We start from the raw sequence: 24943 nt of genomic DNA, 5'->3' as shown, positions 1-24943 counted from the left end.
ATGCTCTGTAGCAGCTACCCTTAGATGGTGCTTTGCATGCACCCCTAACTAGCTCCTTTTAGCCTTCACTAAGTTGTGTAGCTTCCTCAGTCCCAATCTCCTACATTTCCCTGTTTTTATTTTTGAAAATAATCTTACATTTTAAAATAAATCAGCAGAAATCACCTGTTCTCCCCCTCTCTCTTCTAGCAACAATTCCATTTAGCCTTTCTGGCCCCTGTGTTTGTGAAGCCTTACAAAATAGGTCTGCAGAAATAATGCAGTTTGACACCACTCTAACTGCCTTGTCTCAATGTTATGGAATTTTGATATTTGTAATTTTGTTAGATATACAGCCTTATCTATTAGAGAGGTCTGGTGCCACAACAGACTACAAATCCCAGAATTCCATACTTTTGAGCCATGGCAGATAAAGCAGTGTCAAACAGCATTATTTCTGCAGTTCAGATTCAACCTCGGTTAAACTGAGAAATAATTTAGACTTTTTTGTGTTACTATTTTTTTCATACTTACAATTCTTTGCATACAAGCATGAAGAATATGAATGGAAAAATTAAAATTCATTGTATTCATGTTTATATATCTGTATCTGTTTCTGTTTGTAATGACTGTGTGTATATGTCATCAGTGCTAATTGGAGAGTAGAGACCTCTTGTTAGTATATTTTATTTTGAAGATAGGAAGGAGTTGCACATGAAAGATATAGTTTGTGAAATTGTTTGATGTGTTATTTCCACAGATCATGAGGCAAGATCAATGCCTCTGGTGCCTACACTCCTAAAGTTCCATAAATTAAAAAAGTGTTGTTCTCTACAGCAATGTTTCTAAAAGATGTCCTTACAATTAAGGATTTACCAGCCTTTCACTGGTTTAACTACATGAATCCTGTGAAAGGCAAATACAAAATGGAAAGTTACTGGAAGAAGGGATAGAGCGAAAGGAAAAACTGTATATTCTGTGTTGACCTGAGAAATTTATCAACACAACTCTTTTTGCTACTAAACAAAGGGAGTTTGTAGCTTTGTAAGCAAGCATCTGTTTGTATGCATTTTGGATATTTGTAAGTAAGCATCGTATGTGAGACCATACAACACCTTTGCCAATTGGCAATTGCACATGTTAAAGCATCAACTTACCATTTATTTGCCCTTAGGAGTATGCATGAATTTTACAGAACCTTAATTTTTCTCTCCAACTTCCAATCTAGGTTGGTTAGATAGTTTTTCCCTCAATGCTGGATACATTTGATCACTGTATTCTTTGGCTGACTATGAGGAAAATCTCAGTGTACCTGCTCCAGCCAGAAGGCACACTCTAAGAATAACATGGTCTTACCCCCTAACAGTAATCATAGTGTTATTCATGGTATCTCCCATTGTGGATCTAGATGACTCGGCTTCTTATTGAATATGGCTGTGAAGTCAATGTCCTCAGTGCAACAGGGGAGTCAGCCCTGCACATTGCTGTGCGGCGTGGGCGCTTTGATTGCGTAATGGTGTTGCTGACCCATGGAGCCATAACCAACAGCAAAGGGAAGGATGGGAACACACCACTGCACCTGGCCATGCAGGTGAGCTTTCCATCCATTTGCTTTGTGCCAGGACTGAGGGGATCGGAAGAAATATGACAGATGTTTTATCCCTCAAATGCAGAGATTGTAAAGATAGGCGCTTCAGAAACTAGTTCTAGATCTATTGCCAGATCTCTTGGATGATTTGCAATAAATCACCCAAGATTTCTGACTCTCCATGGTTTAACAATAGTAGCAATAAAGTATCTTTCATCCCAGTCTTTACATGTGGAAAGCATGGATTAGCCAGGAGTGGATTTTCACATGGAAGGTTTATGAGTTCAATTGCACTATGCAAAGCAAATTTGTTGTCTAATAATCCTTTTATTCTCAGTGTATGTCCTTTGCTACCAGGTTCTAGCTGGTGAATTTTGGAGTTGTAGTGAAAAACAAAGTAAATTTTACAAGCTTGAAGTTTGTGCATTCCCTATTGTAGAGGAGACTCTATACAGTCTTCTTTTATAACAGCATTCACTGTTCCTGTTTAAATCTTTTGGGTTCTAATTCCACCTCTCCCCATACTTACCTTTTTATTTCCCCCCAGTCCAGCTAAGTGCGTTCTCCCACACAAAGAGGATTATGGAAACCTAGTTTATTGAGTAGGATGAATATACAGGCAGCTCAGAGTTTCACTATCTGTTTACTAGAAGGATGGGCTTTCCTGTTCAGTAAGTTGTAGATAGAGGGGATTCTGACTACACATTTTCTTGACATACTCTTTTCCTTCCTTGTAGCAAGACCACTTAGAAACAATCAAGGCCCTTATTGTATTTGGAGCAGATGTGGATGTCCCCAATGACTTAGGGGAGACTCCGGGCTTGTTGGCGGCCAGAATGAGCAAAGGTGAGAGAGACTTGTGTGTAGGTGAGGAGAAATATGGGAATACAGTGCTCCCTCGGGTTACGAAATTAATTCGTTCCGCGGCTAATTTCGTAACCCGAAAAACCTTCGTAACCCGAATTGCCATAGGCGCTAATGGGAAAAAAAGCCGCGGCTCTGCCGCGGCTCCATTTAAAACAGCGCCGGCGTTTTTTCGTAACCCGAAAAAACGTTCGTAACCCGAAACAATAAATCCCTATGGGATTTATTCGTATCCCGAAAAATTCGTAAGCTGGGTAATTCGTATCCCGAGGTACCACTGTAGGTACAAAGTGGGCCTGAGCAAGACTTGGACAAAACACCAACTGTGGGGCAGGGCTAGTAGGTTTTTAAGCTATATTCTGTTGCCCCCTTGCAGACCAAGCACCACTACCTATACATCTTTCATGCATAAGACTCCTGCAAGGTGCTTGGCATCAGGCTGGTTCAGGGCTTACAATAGTCACCATCTGCTTTATTTTCATGGTTTTATTTTTAATTCATGTGCCATTTTCACAATGCAAGGTGCCAACCGGAAAATACTCTTAGACCTGCTGAAACTTGTAGGGACTGACCGCTTCCACCCACCTGGTTCAGCACCATCACCATCATCATCATCTACTTCCACCATCCCAGAACGACCATGGAGCACTAGCCAGAACCTAGGTAACATACTACCTAGTCCTGTGCTTCTCTCATTCCTTCTTTTCCCTCTTTTTACTCTCATAGGGCCTCACCATGTGTTAGGATTTTCAACCTGGCAAGTTATGATTATGTAAGAATCATCATTTCGTCTGATGATTACACAAGGCTTTTCATTATTAGGTGAATGTGTTGAAACCACAATGAATTACTAGTAAAACAAGTCCTAGAATTCTTTCTATGACCCCCGTCTTCTGACACTACCACCTTCTTCATGTTCTTCCTCTTTTTGATTTTGTATCCTGGTACTTTAGAAAAGACAGACTGATTGATAGCTCAGCCTGATAAGTTTGTTGGGATAACAGAGAGAGTTGTCACATTCAGTACTAGGCAGGACTCCTGTGCCCTTAAGTAGTTATGTACAAAGAAGATTTCTCTTTGCTACAGTTCATAGTAGCATTAGTAAGATGTGCCTTTATGTGTAGAAAATAATTTTGTCTTCCGTTGCTTATGCCCATGCCAGTAGCCTAAGACACAGTCCCCACACTCTGTTTCCTGATATGCTAGGTCTGTTTCCTCCCATTCTGCTAAATAAATAATGAGCTATTTCTTTCCCTGATGGCTTCTCTAGAATATCAGAACATTCTCCATGTCTCTACAACACTTAATTCCACGGTGAAAAAAACAGATGTGATGGACTCTGGCAGAGTGTAAGTGAGCACAATCAGTACCATGACATCATCTACACTCCATGCTGGTAGGAATAGTATACTGATGGGGAAAATCTATTGAATTCCCAGAGAGGAGGGGTCCCTTGCCTACCCTTTTCCTCTCTCAAGCATTCTGACCAGAACTATTTTCTGATCTAAGGCCATGTGTACTATTCAGAGATGCTTTGTGTATCTCCATGAGGTGTCTGAATCTGGGGAGGGGACATGACTGCTTGATTAGCTGATGCTGGGCACTGAACTTCTTTCCTTCTCTTCTTTTCTTTTCTCCCTCCCTTCTCTAGCCAAGACCGTCTCTTGAGTCTGGATGGTGGAGGTGTCCGGGGTGTGGTGCTCATCCAGTTTCTCATTGCTATAGAGAAAGCAGCAGGGCGTCCTGTCAGAGAGCTCTTTGACTGGGTAGCTGGGACTAGCACAGGGGGAATTCTGGCCATCTCTGTTGTACATGGTAAGGAGTAATGAGCAGCAAAGACCTGTATGTGAAAGAGAGGTGCTGTAATGATAATGATAACTAGGTCAACAGGGATGAAATTGTTGGAGGTCCCAGCGACACGCTATGTGAGGACCTCACAGGGGGCATTCTCTATTGTGGCCCCCAGATCTTGGAATAGTCTCCCAGATGAGCTCCGCTCCATCACATCTTTAGCTCTTTTTAAAAAGAACCTGAAGACGTATTTCTTTTCCCAAGCCTTCCCACCGTGAAAAATCATTTTTTCCCTTACCCCTTTTCATTGATGACCCTGGAATGTATATATCGACTTCCCCTTCTATCTGGCCCTTTTGTTGTTAGTATCACTGGCGGGATATAAACCGCCATATAGTACGTATTGTATATGTACTAGGGTTAGGAAGGGGGGGTGCTTCCGCACCCCCCTAACCCTAGTAAGTATACAATACATACAAGATGGCGGCGCCCCTTCCACATGGACGCTGCCATCTTTACGTACTGGACGCATAGCGTCCAGACGTGTCGCGGCACCTATGACGTCGCGAATGCGCCTGCGGCGCTTCGCGATGTCATCAGTGCGTCGCAAGAAGAAGCTCCGAAATGGAGCTTCTTTTTTGCTCCGCGCGGGAGCTGCGCGGTTTGGCTGCTGCGGCTCCCGTGCGGAGCAAATGGCGCCGGCGGGGAAGCGCCGCAAAGCGGCGGTTTGTATCCCGCCACTGTGTTGTTTTTAATGCTGTTTTTAATTGATTTTATTGGAATGTTTCTTATATATAATTGTTTGCCGCTTTGATTAAAATTTTGGAAAAGCGGGTTACAAATAAACTATATTATTATTAGTTAGAAAGAAATGAGAAAAATCAAAGTGTTTTTGTTTGGTTGTTGCACAGGCATGGGGAATGTGTGACCCTCCATACTGCAACTCCCAGCATTTCTCATCATTATGTTAGATTGGGCTTAGGGGAGTTGCTGTTCACCAAAATCTGGAGGCTCCCAACGTCTAATAACATTTGGAAGGCCTACCAACATCCTTTCCTTTAAAAAAATTGAATTTCTTTTTCTTTTCTTTTTTTGCACCAGCTGCTAATGAAACCTAAATGAGATAACAATTCAGCCCTCCTGTTCTAAATGATAACTAAACATGGCCAGTAAGGAAATGCCCTGAGATTAAATGTGTAATACTTATTTCCACAGCTTTTTGTGGAAATGGTTTTGTTGGAATATTTGTAATAAGGTAACAAGAATGACGTATGCTTCCTTTATATTTAACAAAAATGATTACAGTTGAAATAACACTATTTTGGGGGACAGATATGTGAAGAGAGCGGTATCTAATGTATCTGAAATAATCAGTTTTAATTTATTTCCTGAGGTATAAATGTGGTACCTTTAGCTTTGCTCAATTACTCACTCACTCATCAGTTGAGAAAGCAGCTTATAGAATAACATTTGTTAATTACCATTGTCACCTTTGACATATGGCAACCATATGAGTGAGAGACCTGTCATTAATGGTCCTGCTGAGGTCCTGCAAACTCTTGTTTAAGTCTATCACAGAATAGTTATAAAAGTTCATATCCTGTATTTAGCACATGTAATATGATTAAATGTAATACAACAGTCCAGACAACTATAGGTAAATATAGGTATCTAGAAAGAGTGTAAAAACATTGTGGAAAAGTATAGCATTGGGAAAGTTTTCCAGTACACATCTCTGCTTTCTGGAAAAGAAGGTGAAATTCTGTTTAATGCTTCCATGTTGCATAAAGGCTCAAAACTTTGTGTTTGCCTTTTCTACTCCCTCACTCAACTTTCGTGTCTCCCAGGCTGATTTCATGGCCTGGAGTGCCTGTCATTTGATCCCATTGGTAGACCTACTCTTCCCCTTGGTAGACCTACTCTTCCCCTTATACCAGTGGTTCCCAACCTGTGGGTCGGGACCCCTTTGGGGGTCGAATGACCCTTTCATGAGGGTCGCCTAAGACCATTGGAAAACACCTATTTAATTATAGTTATGAAGTAGCAACAAAAATAATTTCATGGGTTTGGGAACCACTGCCTTATACAAAGCCTCCATATCCAGTTATAGGCAACAGCATTAGATAGGGTTTATAGTCCTATTAGCTCATTACTCTCTCCTTTGAGTAGCAGCAGCTCTCAAAGACAAGCAGAGATTTTTTTTCACCTTTGCTAACCAAAGCCTGTTAACAGACCTTCCACCTCTGAAGCATGTGTTATGCTGCTAAGCTATATGTCACCTTCTAAAGTTTTGCTATAAGATGGTTCAGATTTCTACAGGTACCCATTCCATTTGTTTTCTCTGTAACAGATTTCATTTACTTCCTCTCATGATTTTGAGCCATCTGTTTTTTTGTACATCCTCTCCAAAAATCTGATTCCTTCTCTTCAGTCACCTTTTCAGCTGCCTCATACATTACATAAAACATGGGTTTCCATGTTTGCATTGTGAGTTGTCTTCTAGGTTGTCTGCTGCCTCCGGATGTTCCTTCAAGTGCTACAGGGGATGGAGTGGGGAAAATAATAATTATGATAATAAATTTTATTTGTATTTCCTGCCTCTCCCTGCAGATCGAGGCGGGATTACAGCAAAGAATAAAAACCACAGTACAATACAAAATACAATATTATCTAAAAATACAGTTAGTAAAACAACAGCAATATTATTACCAATCACTAAAAAGGCCAAATTGTTGTAGATAAGTATCCAAGGGTGATCACTCAAGTAGGATGCAAAAGTGTCCACCTGAGCACTGCTAATGTCCTTCTGCATCTCAGGGAAACCCATGGATCACATGCGGTGCTTGTACTTCCAAATGAAGGATGAGGTGTTTCGTGGGTCGCGGCCTTATGAGTCAGTGCCTCTTGAGAATTTCCTTAAGAAGGAGTTTGGAGAACATACAAAAATGACTGATGTCAAGAATCCTAAGTAAGTTAAAGCTAAAGTCATGTTTACTTCCTGATCTCTTTTCCCTCTGATTTAGTATTCTTCATGGCAAGTTAATGTAATTCTGTTGTAGACAAAATTGAGATGAGGGTGGGGATATAATGAATATATCTGTCAACACAGGTCCAAGGCCTGATCTGAAAGGACATAAATAGTCATCTTGATGAACCAAAGTAGATTTGAAATCTAGTCAATATCTAGAAGAGAGATTACTTGGGAATGCTATATGTGTCACCTTGTGTTTTATGGAAAGAAAGGAGAATGTAAACATTATAATATGAAGCTGCCTGGTCACAGACTGTTGATCTGATTGTTTGTCAAGCCAGTCTCCAGTAAAGGCCTTTACCAACAGTTACTCCCCCATTCTATCCTTCAATGCAGAGTTGTTGTGAGGATGCAATCATTACTAATAGATTGATTAAATTGATTAAATAAAGAATAAACTGGAAATGCTAGAGATGGAATGTGGCATGTTCTGTATATGAAGGATGTGTGTTAACAGCTGTGGCCCTTACCTAAAATAAAATTGAAGTTTTCTCTTTTTTGGTTTCTAACAGGCTCATGTTGACAGCAACTTTATGTGACCGGCAGCCTGCTGAGCTCCACCTGTTCCGGAATTATAATATGCCAGAAGGGAGAAGCAAATCTCCTACCAAGGTGACAAGCTCATTTCAACCGATGACCAAGCCAGAAGGTAAATGTTGAGCAACACAGGAATTTAGGGCCCCAAGTTGCTTGCCAGAAAGAAAGCCCATACTGAAAGGCTGGTTCAGGTTCCTTCCATGTCTTATAGGTGTGTGTCCAAGCACTACAATGCTGTACTGTGCATACACCTATGATTACATAGTTATAAATATATTTCGCATTTTGGGTGAGGTTGGAACATGCCACTCTCCCTAGTTTTCATGCTTCAGGCAATTGTACCAAATGTGTATGCGGCAGTGTTTATTAATTAATTCTTTGTGGGGAAATAGATAGCACCTCCAAGACCATATCATAAGACACTGGCCAGCATTACTCAATATTACAGTAGAAATATACAAAAAACCAAGAAATTAGCGCTACATCTTTTTTCCCTATCGTTGGACAAGAACATATATATCACAGCATTTAACCTTTTGGGCAACTAGCAGTTCAAGTGCGGTGATAAATATGGCCTTGTTCTCTGATGTCTTAGCTAAATCTATGGATGGATTTAGCCTTGTATGTCTTTTGAGTCCAATTCTGTGTCTTTCATCTACCATAATCCTTACCTTTATTTTACTTTTTATGGAAAAAGTATTTGTGATACAGATGGACACAATTAGTTTTTTCACACTTTTTTGTGAGACTAAAAATCACAGTTCTTCATCTTTTTGCCCACTGTCTCCATTAGCATGTGCCAAGTTGCCAACTGAATTCTATCATTAGTTTATCTGATACTGCACTCATCTGTTATGTTATTTCTGGAACACAGTCTGTTTCATACATTTAATCACTGCTTCTGAAATTGAGGAGTTTCTGAGTCCTTTAAAAGTCTTGCTAGGTTATAATTGTCAACATTTTCTGGAGCCTTTCTGGTTGGGCTTTAGTATTTGCTGGACCAGATTGCTAAACTAGCTGTGAGATTATTGCCTTGCCGATTGTTTACCAGTTTGGCACAAAGAGCATTACTGTTGATAAGGCAAACCATTGTCTTTCATCCTCATTGCCCAGTAATATGGAGATAATAACACTAATTTATTTTACAGAATTACTCTTGTGTAGATTACTGAGGGCATATATATGAAGCTTTTTGAATTCCTAAAACTGTGTGGTCCTCATGACGCTGAACTGTAAACTCCAGTAGCCATAGGCAGCTAAGCTAATGTGATGACTACTGAGAGTTACAGTTACACAACACCTAGAGGGCCATACAGTCTTCAACCTTGTTGTAGTCCTTGCAACCTTTTAAATTGTAACTCCCACAATCCCTTGCCATTGTCCATGCTGGCTTTGGCTCCTGAAAACTTAAATGCAAAATATCTAGATGACCAAAAGTATTCCTCTTACATACTGTAGTTTAAATATCAGACTACTTGTCAGTATACTGACCATTGACTGGGTATACATTGCTCAGGATAGTGAAAACAAAACAACTTTTTTGTTTTTTTCATCACAGATCAGCTGGTGTGGCAGGCTGCCCGTTCCAGTGGAGCTGCACCTACCTATTTTCGACCCTTTGGACGGTTTCTGGATGGAGGGTTGCTGGCCAACAATCCAACCTTGGATGGCATGAGAGAAATCAATGATTATAACAAGCACTTAATCCGAAATGTATGAAGACAATCTGCAGGCATATTTGTTGAAATAATCACTTTCACCCAGACCATTTGGAATATACTGCCAGTTTCCTTACTTAAACACATACATTTCATATTGTTCAGTATAATTAGAATCCTGCAGAACCTTCTAGAGTGATTTTATGGCTCTAGTGTACGATTAAAACATTGCATGTTAGATATGGTAGTGCAGAACTGGAAAGATGTTGTAGTTTACCCTGTCATATTCTCTACAAAACAGGATAAATATAGTATTTTCTTTTTCTTTTTCAAGGTATAAGTGGAAGATTCATTACTTCTAATTTACACATTATTTTTATCCATCCAGGGTCAGGGCCACAAGGTGAAGAAGTTGGGAGTGGTGGTCTCTCTTGGGACTGGCAAGGCTCCGCAAGTGCCTGTAAGCTCTGTGGATGTCTTTCGCCCATCCAACCCTTGGGAACTGGCCAAGACTGTCTATGGGGCTAAAGAACTGGGCAAACTAGTGGTGGATTGTGTAAGTATCAGATGGAGGGAGGGATGGGCCAGAGACATGGACACATCAGATACTTGTTGAGGGCTTTGCCATTTGGTGGGGATAAAATTATTTTAATAGAAGAGTTAGCAAATATTAATAATTCACACTTTCAGTGGATGTGAAGGAGCTGCAATCTGGGTCCTCAGGGTCTACTTAAGATGATAGGAACAGATCAGGGGAGATGTACTCTCTTCCTTCTCCTTGTTTGGTCTAGTATTTGTGATATGGTTGCGCCAAGAGGCATTATCAACCTATTGGGTATAATTCAGAAATTATTAACCTAAGTATGTAGAAACGGCCATACTGAATGAGATAAAGACCTATCTGGTCCAGCATTCTGTTCCCCCGTGGCTAAGCAGATGCTATTCAGAAGGTCAGAATAGAACATGAATACAATAATGCCCTCCTGCTTGACTCCCTAGTGACTACACTTGAGACTCACACCTCAGCTTGGGACCTCGATAGTTAATGGAGCATATGTCCTTATATATACCTGCCTGGTAACTGAGATCTGCTGGTGGGTTCCTGCGCTATGTCCTGCTAGTTGCAACAAGACATGCAGGGACATGGGAGAGGAGCTTCTTTGCTGTAGTGCCTCATTTTATGGAATGCCCTCCCGTTGGAGACCTGTTTGGCAGCAGCGGTGGTCTCTTTTAGGCACCAATTTAAAATCTTTTGTTATAGCCTTTGGCACTTAATCTTACTACCTTTAAAGGCAGGGGTCGGCAACCCCCAGCCCACGGGCCGGATCCGGCCCGGTGAGGCGGCAGGACTGGCCCCAGCCCGGTCCTACCGCCACTGCTGCTGCTGCTGCCACCAAGGCTGCCGCCACTTAGGGATGGCATATCCCTAATGCGGACGGCTGGCCGCCAACCCACCTCCTCCTCCTCCTGGGCAGTGCTGCTGCCGCCCACGGCGGGGCTAGGACAAAGGAGCTCGCCGCCTTTGGCCAAAGGGGACAGGCTCCTCTTTCCTTACGCGTGCCGCCCGGGAGGAGGAGGAGGACTTCCGCGGGCTCCTTCTCGGCCCATGCAGCCCCAGGCCTCCCTCCGGAGAGAGAGGCCTGGGGCCGCAAGGGCCGTGGGGGAGCCCAGGAGGCGGCCTGCCCAAGCCTTTCCCTTCGGCTGAAAGGGCCCCTTTGAGCCCTTTCGGCCGAAGGGAAGAGCCGAAAGGAAGGGCCTGGGATGGGTGCCCAAGCCATTCCCTTCAGCCTCCCTCCCCTTTGGCCGAAAGCTCCGCCCCCGGCATACGGCCTCACCCCCGGAGGGTGGAAGCTCAACCCCCAGCACGCGGCCCCACCCCCGGAGGGTGGAAGCTCCTCCCAGCTTCGGCCCCCCAGTTGTCTGAGGGACAGCAACCCGGCCCCCGGCTCAAAAAGGTTGCCTACCCCTGTTTTAAGGTGTACATGTACAGGGTTTTAATTGTTTTAGCTTTTTCTGATGTTTTAACCTGGTGATTGATTTAGTATATTTTTCTCCTGTTTCAGTTACTCACTTTTTATCTGGGATTGTTTTAAGTTGTTTATATTGATTTAATTGTGTGCTGCCCTGAGATCTCATAATAGAGAGCAGGATGGATATATTTTAATAATGAAATACCACCTCTGATATTGCAGGTAATATATATCCATAATGACTAGTACACCTCATCCTCCATGGACTTATCTAATCTCCTTTTTAACAAATTCAAGTTGGTGGCCATCATTTTGTCACAGTGAAATCCACAGGTTATGCAACATGTGAAGAAATCCTTCCTTTTGTCTGTCTTGAATTTACAACTATATAGCTTCACTGGGTAACCTCATGAGTGTGTGTTTGTGTGTGTGTGGTTGTTACCCAACTGATTTTCTGCGCTTTATGTGTAATTTCTGTCTTGAGTCTTAGAGGCAAACATTGCCCAGCTAAGCCATCTCTCTTTTTCTCCCTAAATATATTTTCACAGCCCTGAACCAGTTCTTTAAAAAGAAATTGATTTTTTCAATCTCCAGAGTTTGGAGAAACCCACATTAAATATTTAATCAGGATAACACAGTATCCATCTGTTCCAACTGATGTCAGTTCATGCCGTATGGCTTTTAAAGGTTTACTATGGTGTCTTAAAGTGGGGTGAAGAGTTGTTGTTGTTGTTGTGTGCCTTCAAGTTGTTTCTGACATATGATGATCCTAAGATGAAGTTATCATGGGGTTTTCTTGGCAAGTTTCTTCATAGGGGGGTTCCCATTGCCATCCTCCAATGCTGAAAGACTTTGACTTGTCTAACGTCCCTCAGTGGATTTACATGGCCACTTTCAATTAATGGAGTGCTTTTATGTTAACTTCATTTGTAAGGAGGCTATTAGGACAGATGTAGTTCCTCCAAAGAAATGAAGTAATCTTCCTTTGGCAGGTGGAATTTTGTAATAGGAACCCATCTAACATGATATAACTTGGCTCAGTATTGTAGCAATAATTATTGTTTTAGACCTAAATTCAGAACCTGGTCCCAGCTAGAGAAGACTTGATGAATCAGTGGGATTTATATAAGTGTTGACTTAAGTGTTGTGTTCTAGTCTTTCTGGGTCTTTCTCTTTTTGTATTAACACACTTTTTCTTTCTTCCAATCAATAAATAGAGAGAAAGAGAGATCTGCTTCTGTCTAGGCACCTTGATTGTTGTTTTTACAGTATCTAATGCCATATTCATAAAAGTTTTATACTACTCTCTGGAAAGTCCTAGTGTATGGTGGGTATATGTGATTGACTAGCTTCATAATTAATTTCCCTCCTTCCTTCCTGATAATGAAAACTTCCAATTCTTACATGTTATACAGTATTTACGCTTCAAAAATCTTAATATAGCTTCTGGTCTAAACCTATTAGTAGCTGCTTTAAAATCTAGGAATGTGAAGGGTTGGCACTTATGGCCTCATGCTACAAATGGTCACCGTCCCATTTCCTTCCCCTGCCCCCAGTGTTGGGGGCACATGGTAAATGCCCATTTCAGAGCCTACTGCATGGTTGTTTAAACCTATGGTACTTTTATTGTCAACTGTTAAGGAAAAAGCTCCATTGAAATGACTAATCCTTAACTGGCATTGATGTATTTTTTAATGATTGGATTAGCCAGTTGCTATGTCAATGATTTTCATATTAATGAAATGTAATAATTTCTCTGAAAAAACAATTATAGTTCTTACAAACCAAAAAGACCATCACTCCTTTTTTTGCGCTCATATTGACTTCTACTATGACAACCCTATGAGTGAGAGGCCTCCAAGAACCTCATTCTGCCACCTGGCTCAGGATGTGCAAACCAGGGCTGTGGCTTCCTGTATTGAGACAGTTCATCTCCAGTGTGGTCTTCCTATTGCCTTCCACTTCATCAAGCATTATCATCTTTTCTGTTGAGTCATATTGTCTCTTGATACATCCAAGTATGATAGCCTCAGTTTAATCATTTTGGTGTTTAGTGAGAATTCAGGATTGATTTGCTCAATACCCATTTATTTGTCTTTTTGGCAGTCCATGGTACCCATAGAACCCTCCTCCAGCACCACATTTCAAATGAGTCGATTGTCTTCCTGTCAGCTTTCTTCATGGTCCAGCTTTTACAACCATACAATAAAGAAACTGAAACTATTGTATCTCAGATAATTCTGACGTTGGAATCTAATGATACATCTTTGCACTTGAGATTCTTACCTAGTTCCATAATATTTTCCAAGTCTTAGTTTTCTCCTGATTTTCAACACTACCTTCCCATGGTGGTGGTGGGACTGTGTGCCTCCATGAAGTAACGGGCTATGCTGAAAGTAGCACTGCTATTGATAGGGTGTCCCAAATCATACAGATGAGCCAGACAAAATGTGCCTGACAGCTACTGGGCAGCAGCAGCAGTGGGAGTTGACACTAGTGGAGGATTTTTCAGAAGTATCATCAGTGCACTTAACTAACACTTGTTTATACCATACAGAAGAAAGCAATGATAAACCATTCCTGAATGCTTTTTAATTCAAAAACTCTGTGATTAGGTAATCCAAAATGAAGAAATTGTACACTGTCAAATGTTTTGCTTTTAAGCTAGAAAATTCTTAGAAGCTTTGTCTTTCCAAGCCATATTTGTGCAAAACCTGCTTGATTTTGCTGTCATGCCTTCTGGTGCTGAAAGTCTGATGTGAAGAATGATGATTCCAATTTTATAATTATTTTGATGTTTCATTGCAGTGCACTGATCCAGATGGTCCATGTGTTGACCGTGCAAGAGCTTGGTGTGATATGATAGACGCCAACTATGTCAGGTATGTGACTTGTCCAAAATGATATTTTATGTGGAACAGAGCTTGAACAATTTAATATCTGGTACTTGGTGCAAGAATTTGTTGTTGTTAATGGCCATGAAGTCTACTTTGGCTTACAGCATTGGTTCCCAACCTTCCTAGTGCTGTGACCCTTTAATACAGTTCCTCATGTTGTGGTGACCCAAACCCATGAAATTATTTTCATTGCTACTTCATAACTGTAATTAAATAGGTGTTTTCCAATGGTCTTAGGCGACCCCCATGAAAAGATCATTCAACCCCCAAAGGGGTCCCAACCCACAGGTTGGGAACCACTGGCTTACAGGGACGCTATGAATGAGAATGACCCTATGAACAAGAGATCTCCAACTTACTTTATCATCCAATAGTTTTGCTCAGGTCTTGCAGACTCAGGCCTTGGCTTCCTTGATTGAATCCATTAATTTAGAATGTGGCCATCCTCTTTTTCTACTGCCTTCAACTTCAACAAGCATTAAAGTCTCTTCCAGTGAGTCATGTCTTCTCATGATATGGCCTAAGTACAACAGCCTGAGTTTAGTCATCTTGGCTTCTATAGGAGAATTCAGGATGGATTTGCTCTAATACCTATTTATTTGTCTTTTGAGTAGTCTTTAGTATCTGCAGAAGTCTTCTTCAGTGTCACATTTCAGATGAGTTCATTTTCTTCCTCAGCTTTTTTCACAACCATATATAGAAACTGGAAATATGATGACATGGACAATCCTAATTTTAGTATGTAATGATATAGCTTTACATTTGAGGATCTTGTCTAGTTCCTTCATAGTACCCTTTCAAGTCTTCGTCTTCTCTGTTTTTGACTTTAGTTTCCATTCTGATTAATGACTGAGCCAAGATATGGAAAATCTTGAATTATCTTAATTGTCTGCTTTAAAGTTATATAAATAATCTGTGTTCATTATTTTTGCTTTCTGAATGTTCAGCTGTAAACCTGCCTTTGTATTTTCCCCTTGCCTTTCTTCACAAATTGTTCCAAATCTTTGCTATTTTCTGCTAGTTGTATGGTATCATCTGCATATCTTAAACTGTTGATGTTCCTTCTTCCAATTTTCATGCCTCCTTCCTCCAAATCTAATCTTGCTTTACATATTATAGGTTCAGCATACAAGTTAAACAGACAGGGTGATAAAATCGAGCCTTGCCTGATCCTGTTGCCACTTGGAAACTTTTCTGTTTCTCCGTATTCTGTCCTAATTATGGGTAATTTATCAGGACAATAAAATGTTTTGAGACCCATTTCTTTAAGAGCAATACATAGTTTTTCATGTTCTACACAATCAAAGGCTTTGCTATGATCTATAAAGCACAGACTAATTTCCTTCTGAAATTCTTTGGTGTTTGCCATTATGTTTGCAATATGATCCCTAGTGCCTCTTCCTTTCCAGAATCCAGGCCGGACTTCTGTCATTTCTCACACCATGTATGGTAAAAGTCTTCGTTGCAGAATTTTGTGTTTCGCTTTGATTGCATGGGAGATTAATGCAGTGGTCCTGTGATTACTGCAATTTCTGGTATCCCCTTTTTTTGGATTGTTATATTAAGTGTTTATTTCTTTAGTAGCGGGAAGCAGCTATATTGGTATGCTGTCTGTTCTTGGTGATTTATTTCTCCCAGGTGTTCTGAGTGCAACTTCCTTTCTAAAATTATGGTTTCATCTTCAAATGGTTCTTCCTTGAATGAATCTATAATCCTTTCATCTCTTTGATATAGTTCTTCAGTGTATTGTTTCCATTATCTTTTTAGTTCTACGTGGTCATGTAATGTATTCCCCTGCTAGTCGTATAGCATCCCCACTTTTGGTTTTAATTTTCTTTTGATTTCTCGGATCTTGTGGAAGAGGTCTCTTGTGCTTCCTTTTTTGGTGTCATTCTCTATTTCTCTTCATTGATTATTATAGTACTGTAGTTCTTTATGTGCCTCCTCCACACAAATCACTGAACATTTGAATTCAGGGTTCTGACACTGTTCCTGTTACCTTTTATTTTTGGTTTTTGCCTGTCCTTAATTACTTGAATACGGTCGACCCCCTGTTTTCGCAGGGGATCCGTTCCAGACCCCCTTTCCCCCAAAAATGGAATTTCGCATATATTCAAGCCCCATTAACTTGAATATAGGTGTGTGGCTGCAGGAGTGTGAGGGACTGTTCCTTGAGCACATGCCCCATTATTTCCCCCTCCATTCATCCCTTTTGCATAAGCAATGGACGCTGTTTCCAAAACAAGGAGAATGGAGGGAGGATTGCAGTGAGGCTTTTCTTACATTTTGACTTTAGATAGTGTCTTGTTGCATTCTTCCCACACAATTTCCCTGGCTTTATTCCAGCTTTTTCTGGCTACTGGCCATTTAGGCTGTGATGATCCCTGTGGTCCAAGTAACCCAAACAGCGGCCCTGTCTTGGCACTTAGTCCCAGCAGATCCTTTATTTCCCCCCGAATCTTCTGTTCTTGGTTCACACTCCCTGTGACATTGAATGAGACTCTTGGAGAACTTCAAATCACACTGCCACCACCCCGTGAATTTATAATAACCTTTCCTTAACACACACTGGGACTTGTTAAGGATTTATAGTTCCCTTCCCTTTCTAAGTTAAGCAAGGGATAACCAAATTAAGGCACGTGTAAAGAAGTATAGGAATAGTAGATAACTTTTAAAGAAAAATATTTATTCTATTAACAAAAATAATATAAATCATACAAGGTCTTTTGACCTTGCAGGTACAATACGTATAGTTATCAGATATTCATTTCAAGCAAGACAACAGAAACAGAATTAATAAGCCCTAACCGTTCTAACTGACACATTCCTAAATAGTGATACAGAGATGGAATCTTCCAGCCCAGATGAGTTTGAGATGTAGTTACTAGCCTTGGCCTAGCACAAACTACCTTCCTGAAGTATGCTTTCTTGACACAGGCTCAACACTGCAGTTTTTCCCAGCAAGCAAGACCCACATCAAGTGAGATACTCTCACTTCATACTCTCCGCTAGAGAAGCTCCTCCAACTGAACTCAGTGGCCTTTTATATCCCTCTGTTGGAAGCTTCTGGAAGAAACTCTTGCTCCTGCTCAGTGATTGGCCAAGTGGGCCTTCCATTAGCTGTGATGTAATTTCTCATTTGCATGTACCTCCCTCCTAGCTTAACTCTTTATTGCCTGACACAAGTCTTCAAATGACTGGAGGTCCAGTCATTACATAGGCAAATCTATTTTATTTTATTTTACATTACAGTGGTACCTCGGGTTACGAAATTAATTCGTTCCGCGGCTAATTTCGTAACCCGAAAAACCTTCGTAACCTGAATTGCCATAGGCGCTAATGGAAAAAATAGCTCTCTGCTGCCCTCCGGTGGCGGAAAATAGCGCCGAGGTTTTTTCGTAACCCGAAAAAACCTTCGTAAGCCGAAACAATAAATCCCTATGGGATTTTTTCGTATCCCGAAAAATTCGTAAGCTGGGTAATTCGTATCCCGGGGTACCACTGTATCTTCAAATTCTATAGAGATGTTGCTCAGGTTGTATGTTAGCACGATTATTGCTTTAGTGTTCTTTACCTTTACTGTAATTTTTGATATTAGCAGTACATGGTCCGTGCCACAATCCACTCCTGGTCTTGTTTTTGTAGAGAGAATGGAGCTTCTCCATTTTCCGTTTCCAAGACTATTTGTTGCTTTTACTAAACCAGAAATGTTAGCCCCCCTGGTTCTGTTAATCCAATAAGTAGCCAGTATTGAAGGGAAACATATTTCTGTTTTTGAGGAATACAGTATTTTTTTGATTGTGTGTATAGGGTAAATAAAGAGTCAGCATGGTATAGTGGTTTTGAGCAGTGGACTACAACCCTGGAGATCAGGGTTCGAATCCCTGTTTGGCCATGGAAACCCACTGGGTGACCTTGGGCAAGTCACAGTTTCTCAGTCTCAGAAGATAGCAATGGCAAACTCGCTCTGAAGAAACTTGCTAAGAAATCCCCTGATAGTTTCACTTTTGGGTTATGATAAGTCAGAAACAACCCGAAGGCACACATCAGCAACAAACACGAAAGCGTGTTAATAGTATCTGGAATAGTTTTTTGTTCCCAAGTACTTAATATAAAAGTGAGGAACTTTTGGCCCTCAGATGCTTTTGGGCTTCATCTCCCAGAAACTCCAGTAAGCATGATCAGTGGTCAGGGATTGTGGGAGCTGCAGTTTAAGACCTCTAGAGGGCCAAGGGTTCTTAATTCTTGATAAGGTGAGGAATCTTGCTCTCTCAATCCTTTTGCGCTGGCAGAACATGATGTAATTGGTCCTGGATTGCAGTGTGCAGTGAAAAGTAAACTTGCACAGGCGGGTGAAGAAGGTTCAGTAAGCAGACAGGACTGTGGGATGGGACAACACAGAGACAGAGGTTTGAGTGAGGCAGGATTCCTTACTGTGAAGAATTACACAGAATGAAAAAAACAAAGCAGGTTTGGAAGATTTATACAGTAAAGAGAAAGCCCATTGGCCCTTCTGTCACTGATAAATTTGCTGAATCAGTGTGTGTGTGTGTGTGTAAGGTGACAGACTGTGATTTTTCCTTCTGACTGTCCCTATCATTAGTGACAGAGCAAAAGGATGGGAAGCTGAAGGCCCAGGTTGTGGCTGCATCAGGAGAAATGCTGGAACGAGTAAAGTGTCAGAGGACCCGAACAGACAGGCCAAAATAAAGCTACTTCGGGTCACTTTGGAGGTATGCTGTTTAAATGACACATGCATCTTAAGAGGCCAGAAGCTGCACCAAAGCTGCTTTGGCACGGCTTCCAGCCTCTTGGGACACATGCATCATTTAAACAGCATACATCCAAAGTGACCCTGAAGCAGCTTTATTTTGACCTGTCTGTTCGGGCGCAGAGCTTGTCTGCCAGAGTCCCCAAATACTTCATTAAATCCAGTTGTTGGGGAGGTTTAGAATACAGTCTGCTTTCTTTTATCTGTTGAATTGAGGCATGTCTTAGGCTGCATCCGTGTTGTAGAAATAATCCAATTTGACTGCCATGGCTCAGTGCTGTGGAATCCTGGGATTTGGAGTGGCACTATAGTTCTCTGATAGTGAAAGCTGAATGTCTCACAAAACAACAGTTCACAGAATTCCATGACATTGAGCCATGGCAGTTAGAGTGGTGTCAAACTGAATTATTTTATTTTTATTTTTATTTTTTAACTGATTTAATAAACTGAATTATTTTAGAAGTGCAGATGCAGCCATGCAGTATTTGGTTTTCTCCTCATTTCTTTTTTGCCACTCTCTTTCTCTTGGATGTTGTTTTTGGCCTGCCATCTTATCCAGAGTTGCTGTGCACAGACAGTATTGCCTCTGTTGTTCCTATTAACACTTCCTTGTTATCTGCAGGTTCAACCCTCCCTTGGAAATGGATGTAATGCTGGATGAAGTAAGCGACGCAATCTTGGTGAACCTGCTGTGGGACACTCAGCTCTATATTTATCAACACTGGAATCAGTTTGAACGCTTGGTACAATGGCTCCAGAATCCATGATGCTTTGCAAGACTCTGTGGGAGCACCATTGTGTGTCTACAGTGATGGTTTGGAATATTCTCAAGGAATGGATTCCGCTGCAGTCTGGCTTCCCTCTTATCTTCATATCAGGATATCAAGTGAAAGAATTTGAGGTTTCCACTGGCTGAAATGCCTTTTCAGCTGCCATAATCTGTGGACTTGTAGTGACTGCTCTTTCTCTGTATGTCACTACACAGCAGCGCTCTGGTTCCTGAATTTCATTTTTACCATGGCATTACGTGCTATCAAAACTGATCAAAGTTGGACCATCTTTCTCCTTTCTTGGCATATGAAACCAGTTGTGTTTTCTATAACTCTTTGGTTCAATGATAGCATTTTTTCTGTCCGAAATTTGACATCAGCAGTTTAGATTTTAATTGCCTGTTCCTCCATGTTTTCTGGTCAAATTCAGAGTTTCTGTTGTATGGAGATCTAAAGTTATTTCCCACATACGTCAGAGCTGCTCTCCTGAAATTTATTTTTGGCACTGAGGACTGCAGGGAGAATGCACATAATTGGATAAATGCTTTTTCATAGATGACACCTTTTGTTCATATTTGCACACTGACAGAGATACGGAAGGCTTCCTGCCTCACAGTACAAATATATTTTCTCAAAAGAATGATTAGTGTTTGTCAGATCAAAAACCAAGGGGAAACCTCCTATAGACAGTCTGTGGTTATACTCATTTCAATGTCCTGTTTCCTCAAATATATGTTTTATTATTTAGGGGGGAAATAGCCACTCATCCATGGCTTTTTTAAAAGGCCAGGATGGATTTAAAGAGCTGCTATACATGATAACTTTAATGTTTTTTGCTGTCTGACTTATTTAATTCAGTAGATTTATTCAATCCAATAGAAGATACTAGTAAAATGTCTAGATTAATTTGAAATCTGAGAGGTGGCTTTCCCCCCTTCCCTTATTGCTTTTGTACACTAGTCTGGTGAAAGTGAAACTGGTGAAACTGGTGAAATTGTTGTGGTGTTAACTGTGGTATCTTCACAAAACTGACTCAGTATTTAATAAAAGGAGGATTATTTGAAACTTGATTTTGTTTGAGCTTATTAACTCATTGGAAGTGAGAGATATTGAATTCGATTTCCTGCTCCCTACTTTACATCAAGGAAGTTTAATGTCCATTCGCAATTTTTTCTAATATTGGCACTGATTGGCATGCTTTGCCTCTATACCACCTAAAGTTTTCCTGAAGCAAAACATGAAGACCTCTTGAGAAATTCAGTGTTCTTTACCTACATAGGAGCCTGTGGCTTCACAAAGGAAGGAGATATGCTGCATTCCAAGGAAACATAATCTTTTAATTGCAAATGGACATTAAATTTCCTTGAATTTGAAAATCAACCAGTGACCACATGGCCAAAGGGGGAGGTGCCAACTAGCAGATAGCTATCCCTACCTTCTGAACTAACACCAGAATCAGAAAATGCAGGCCTATGACTAATATCTTCAATATTTTTCCACCTGTTTGCCTGATGAAGAAGCTAGTGTGACTTCGAAAGCTTGCAACATGTATTTGTGCATTTTAGTTGTCCCAATAAAGGCATCATTGTTTGGATGTTATTAGATTTGCTATATGGCCAACACAGCACCCCTAAATGTTTTTTGGATTTCAAGAGTCCTAAGATAGTTATGCTATACAAGAAGACAACCACTTTTATGTTTTTACAGAGCTGCAGGGGAGCTATATAGTGAAACTAGCAATGAATAATTCAAAATGAAAACCACATGACCTTCATGGCTATTACAGGATTCCTCCTTACCTGGTATCTGGTTGCACTTAAGGCTCAAGTTCTAACATCCTGACTGGTGAATTATTAAACCGTCCAAGCAGCATTTGCTTCCCTTCAAAGCCAGCGCACATCTTTCCTGTGGCCTGTTGCTCTAAAAAGGACGCTCCTCCTGTCCCAGCTCAGGTCTCAGAGCTGGATTCACAGGTGTCTCTGAGGACTCCTTATCCTCTCACCGTTTTCATTTCTTGTGTGAAAGGACTGCAGGGGTCCCCATCAAAAACTTGCAGGGTATGGAGCAATCCTACAGATCTACCATCTCTATCTACAAGGTGAGGTTGTGTGCGCTCTCGAACATCACAGCCATGCTTTTGACTAAGAAACAAGTGGCTGAGCAAAACTTTTCCATAGTAAAATGTTGCACGGCAGAAAAAAGTCAGCAATTGGACAAAATAAATCGGTTGATCTGCTAGATTCTTAAATCTGCAGTGCAGATATCAGATGGCAAAGAAATAAGAATATCAGGGATTTTAAAACCCAGAAGACACTGTTTGAATTGCCATCTCTGTCATACCACAAGCAATACTGTGTTTAACAAAAACTGAAGACCTGAACTCTGAATGCTGATCTGATCTGAGGGCACACTAGCCCTACTATTAGACAGAGTGAAGTAACCTCTTCAACTGATATTGGGTGTCTTTTAAAGGCAATGGGATCTTGTAGTACCTTTTGAGACTACTTGCAAAAGAAATTGTAGCATAAGCTTTTGCAGACTTGGTCTAAATCTTCAGATGAATGGAGTCTTGTCTCTGTGCAACAAAATTACAGCAGTTTAATTTGTTGTATCTTCCCCCTCCTAGCATGTGAAGAGGCACTTGTGCAATTTTATTCCTCATGTACTTGGTTGATTGGGTTGCACCTTAATTTCAGTGAGAGGGGAGGCATTATTTACGGCTTTGGTCCAGGCAGCAAAATGTTTTGGACTGGTTCTGTGAACAGAATCAACAAGCAAAGTGCTTTATACTTTATGTAGTAGTCATATTCACTGCAACTATAACAGTTTCTACAGAAAGAAAGTGGCTACAAAAGGATTTGGGATTTTTATTATTATACTGTAGTTCCTAGAATTCGCCACTGGCAATGCTGGTTCTAAGAGGTGGCATCCAAAAGGAAGTTACAAACACAACTTTATGTGGCAATACTTTAATTGGAATATTTGCAATAAGTAAAGAGAATAACATACTTCCTTTAAATTTTAACAGAAAAAATATACATTATTTTTGAGGTCTCATACTTGAAAGGAGCTGTACCTGATATATGTTTTATACCAACAGTTTAATTGTATTTTCCTGAGGTATAACTATAGTACTTTCAGATTCACCATCTCACTCTCTGCACTAATTCACACTTCAGTTTCAAATTTAGAAAATAACCATATCCCACCTTTGCCCATGTAACATGATGGATTGCAAAACAACAGGTCAAACAATTGTGGGAGGATGGTTGGGGGGACTGTATTAGACTTCCAGGAGACCCTGGAGGGCTGCACGCCCATGTATTTTAGAAAAGGCCTCTTCTTCTGAGAGCTGGAGTACAAATATATATATATATATATATATATATATATATATATATATATATATATATATTCAAAAACTGCAGAAAACATGTTGTGATGTGTGAATAAAGCTTTCTTAAACACCTTTGTGCATGAGTGAACTCTCAAACAGGGTGATCAGATGGCCTCACCACAAAGGAGACCATGGCACCACGAAATGTAGCACATTTATGAAAAATGTAGGCCATTACAAAATAAAAGCTAAAAACACCAATATAAATATAAAGATGCCAGCCACATCAGGAATAAACTCTTCTAGAACATGGCCACGTAGCCCGAAAAACCCACAGAAAACTATGCTGGCCACGAAAGCCTTTGACTTCACATAAACATAAATGCTGTTTATTTACAGCTGTATTATATATGCTGTGTTTATTATCCTTTAAATCTTTTTATTTTATTATATGTTGTTATCTTGTCCTATCCATCTTATTCTCCTATTTGCAGGGAGGATAGGCTGCCAAGTAGATGTCATTTCTCAAAGGGGAACAGCAAAAGTGATGTCACTCAGTCTCAATGGGATTCTTGGTCATGCTCAAAATGGTGGAACTTTTGAAATGCCTCCAGGACAGAAGGTTGAAATGTAATAATAATAATAATAATAATAATAATAATAATAATAATAATAATAATAATAATAATAATAATAATAATAATATTTATTTGTATACCGCCCTCTGGCAAACCAATCCGGGCGGTTAACAACAGTAAAATATAAAATATGACAATTAAAAACACTTTATCCCTCCCCCCTTAAGACAGTATTAAACATTATAACATATTAAAACACAATGTCAATGCATAAAAACAACAATTAAAAACTAAAAACCCTGATAACCCTGAAATGTAGGACATGCCTTGGAAAATGAGGACATCTGGTCACCCTGCTCTCAGAGGCTGCAGGTCCCCATGAGGGGTATACAGGGGTGTTTGTTGTTTGTTATTAACACATGAAGCTCTTATCCATACGAGCAAAAAGAACAGCAAAGTTAATTGCTATTTAAAACGTGAACCAGCTCTCATACTTTTCATGCAAGGGACAAAGTTTGGTATCAGACTTCTCAGTACAGTATTTGATTCTAACACAAAGCCCACATGAGGTTATAGTAGGGAATCTTTCTCTAGTGAAGATTTTCTGAGAGCCTGTAAAATATAATTGCTTGATCTATAACTCTCAGAAAACATTAGGCAGTGTGGCCATCTGAAAGTTGATGTCCCAAAAAAGTAAAATTTACAAAAGAGGGTTTTTCTAGGGGAATTGTTCCCATTCTTGAGTGGCTTTTGAACTTCTCTGGGTGCATCTGCATTGTAGAAATAATACAGCTTGACACCACTTTAACTGCTACAGCTCCATCTTACAGAATCCTATAGGGATCTGTAGTTTTGTGAGGCACTAGCACTTTTGGCAGAGAACACCAAATGACTTTGCAAAACTACAAATCCCAGGATTCCATAGGATGGAGCCTCAGCACTTAAAGTGGTGTCAAACTGTATTATTTCTACAGTCTAGATGCACCCTCCAAGTTTAAAAAGATGCTGGCAGGTGTGAAAGGAATGCAGGTAAGGGCAATACCTGAAGAGGAATTTATTACTACAGTATCTCCTTGCCAATCTGATAAATACACAGAGCTTCCACTGTTTATATTTAAGTGATCCCTTGAAGGCATTTGGGATTTCAATGCTATTTGGCCTAGCTGAGCTGA

The 24943-nt window shown here is 40.4% G+C and overlaps 2 protein-coding genes across 2 annotated transcripts in view; both read left to right on the top strand.

Annotated features, from left to right (window-relative positions):
* Positions 1–20921, top strand: part of PLA2G6 (phospholipase A2 group VI) — a 29510-nt gene extending 8589 nt beyond the window's left edge. Inside the window, 11 exon segments of the mRNA XM_042467927.1 lie at positions 1388–1570; positions 2305–2413; positions 2954–3094; positions 3702–3780; positions 4083–4246; positions 7040–7190; positions 7766–7902; positions 9349–9503; positions 9837–10004; positions 14227–14300; positions 19709–20921. Of these exon segments, the coding sequence (XP_042323861.1) occupies positions 1388–1570; positions 2305–2413; positions 2954–3094; positions 3702–3780; positions 4083–4246; positions 7040–7190; positions 7766–7902; positions 9349–9503; positions 9837–10004; positions 14227–14300; positions 19709–19853 (1506 nt within the window). The 3' untranslated portion in view covers positions 19854–20921.
* A 994-nt stretch (positions 20922–21915) lies between these two features.
* The window catches only part of BAIAP2L2 (BAR/IMD domain containing adaptor protein 2 like 2), a 30763-nt gene continuing 27735 nt past the window's right edge, over positions 21916–24943 (top strand). The window contains exon 1 of the mRNA XM_042467925.1: positions 21916–21954. Within this exon, the coding sequence (XP_042323859.1) occupies positions 21916–21954 (39 nt within the window). The remainder of the gene's footprint in view (positions 21955–24943) is intronic.

This window comes from Sceloporus undulatus, chromosome 5 (assembly GCF_019175285.1).
Source record: "Sceloporus undulatus isolate JIND9_A2432 ecotype Alabama chromosome 5, SceUnd_v1.1, whole genome shotgun sequence".
Lineage (NCBI taxonomy): Eukaryota > Metazoa > Chordata > Lepidosauria > Squamata > Phrynosomatidae > Sceloporus > Sceloporus undulatus.
The sequence above is the reverse complement of the archived record's forward strand: the minus strand, read 5'-3'. Positions and strand labels throughout refer to the sequence as shown.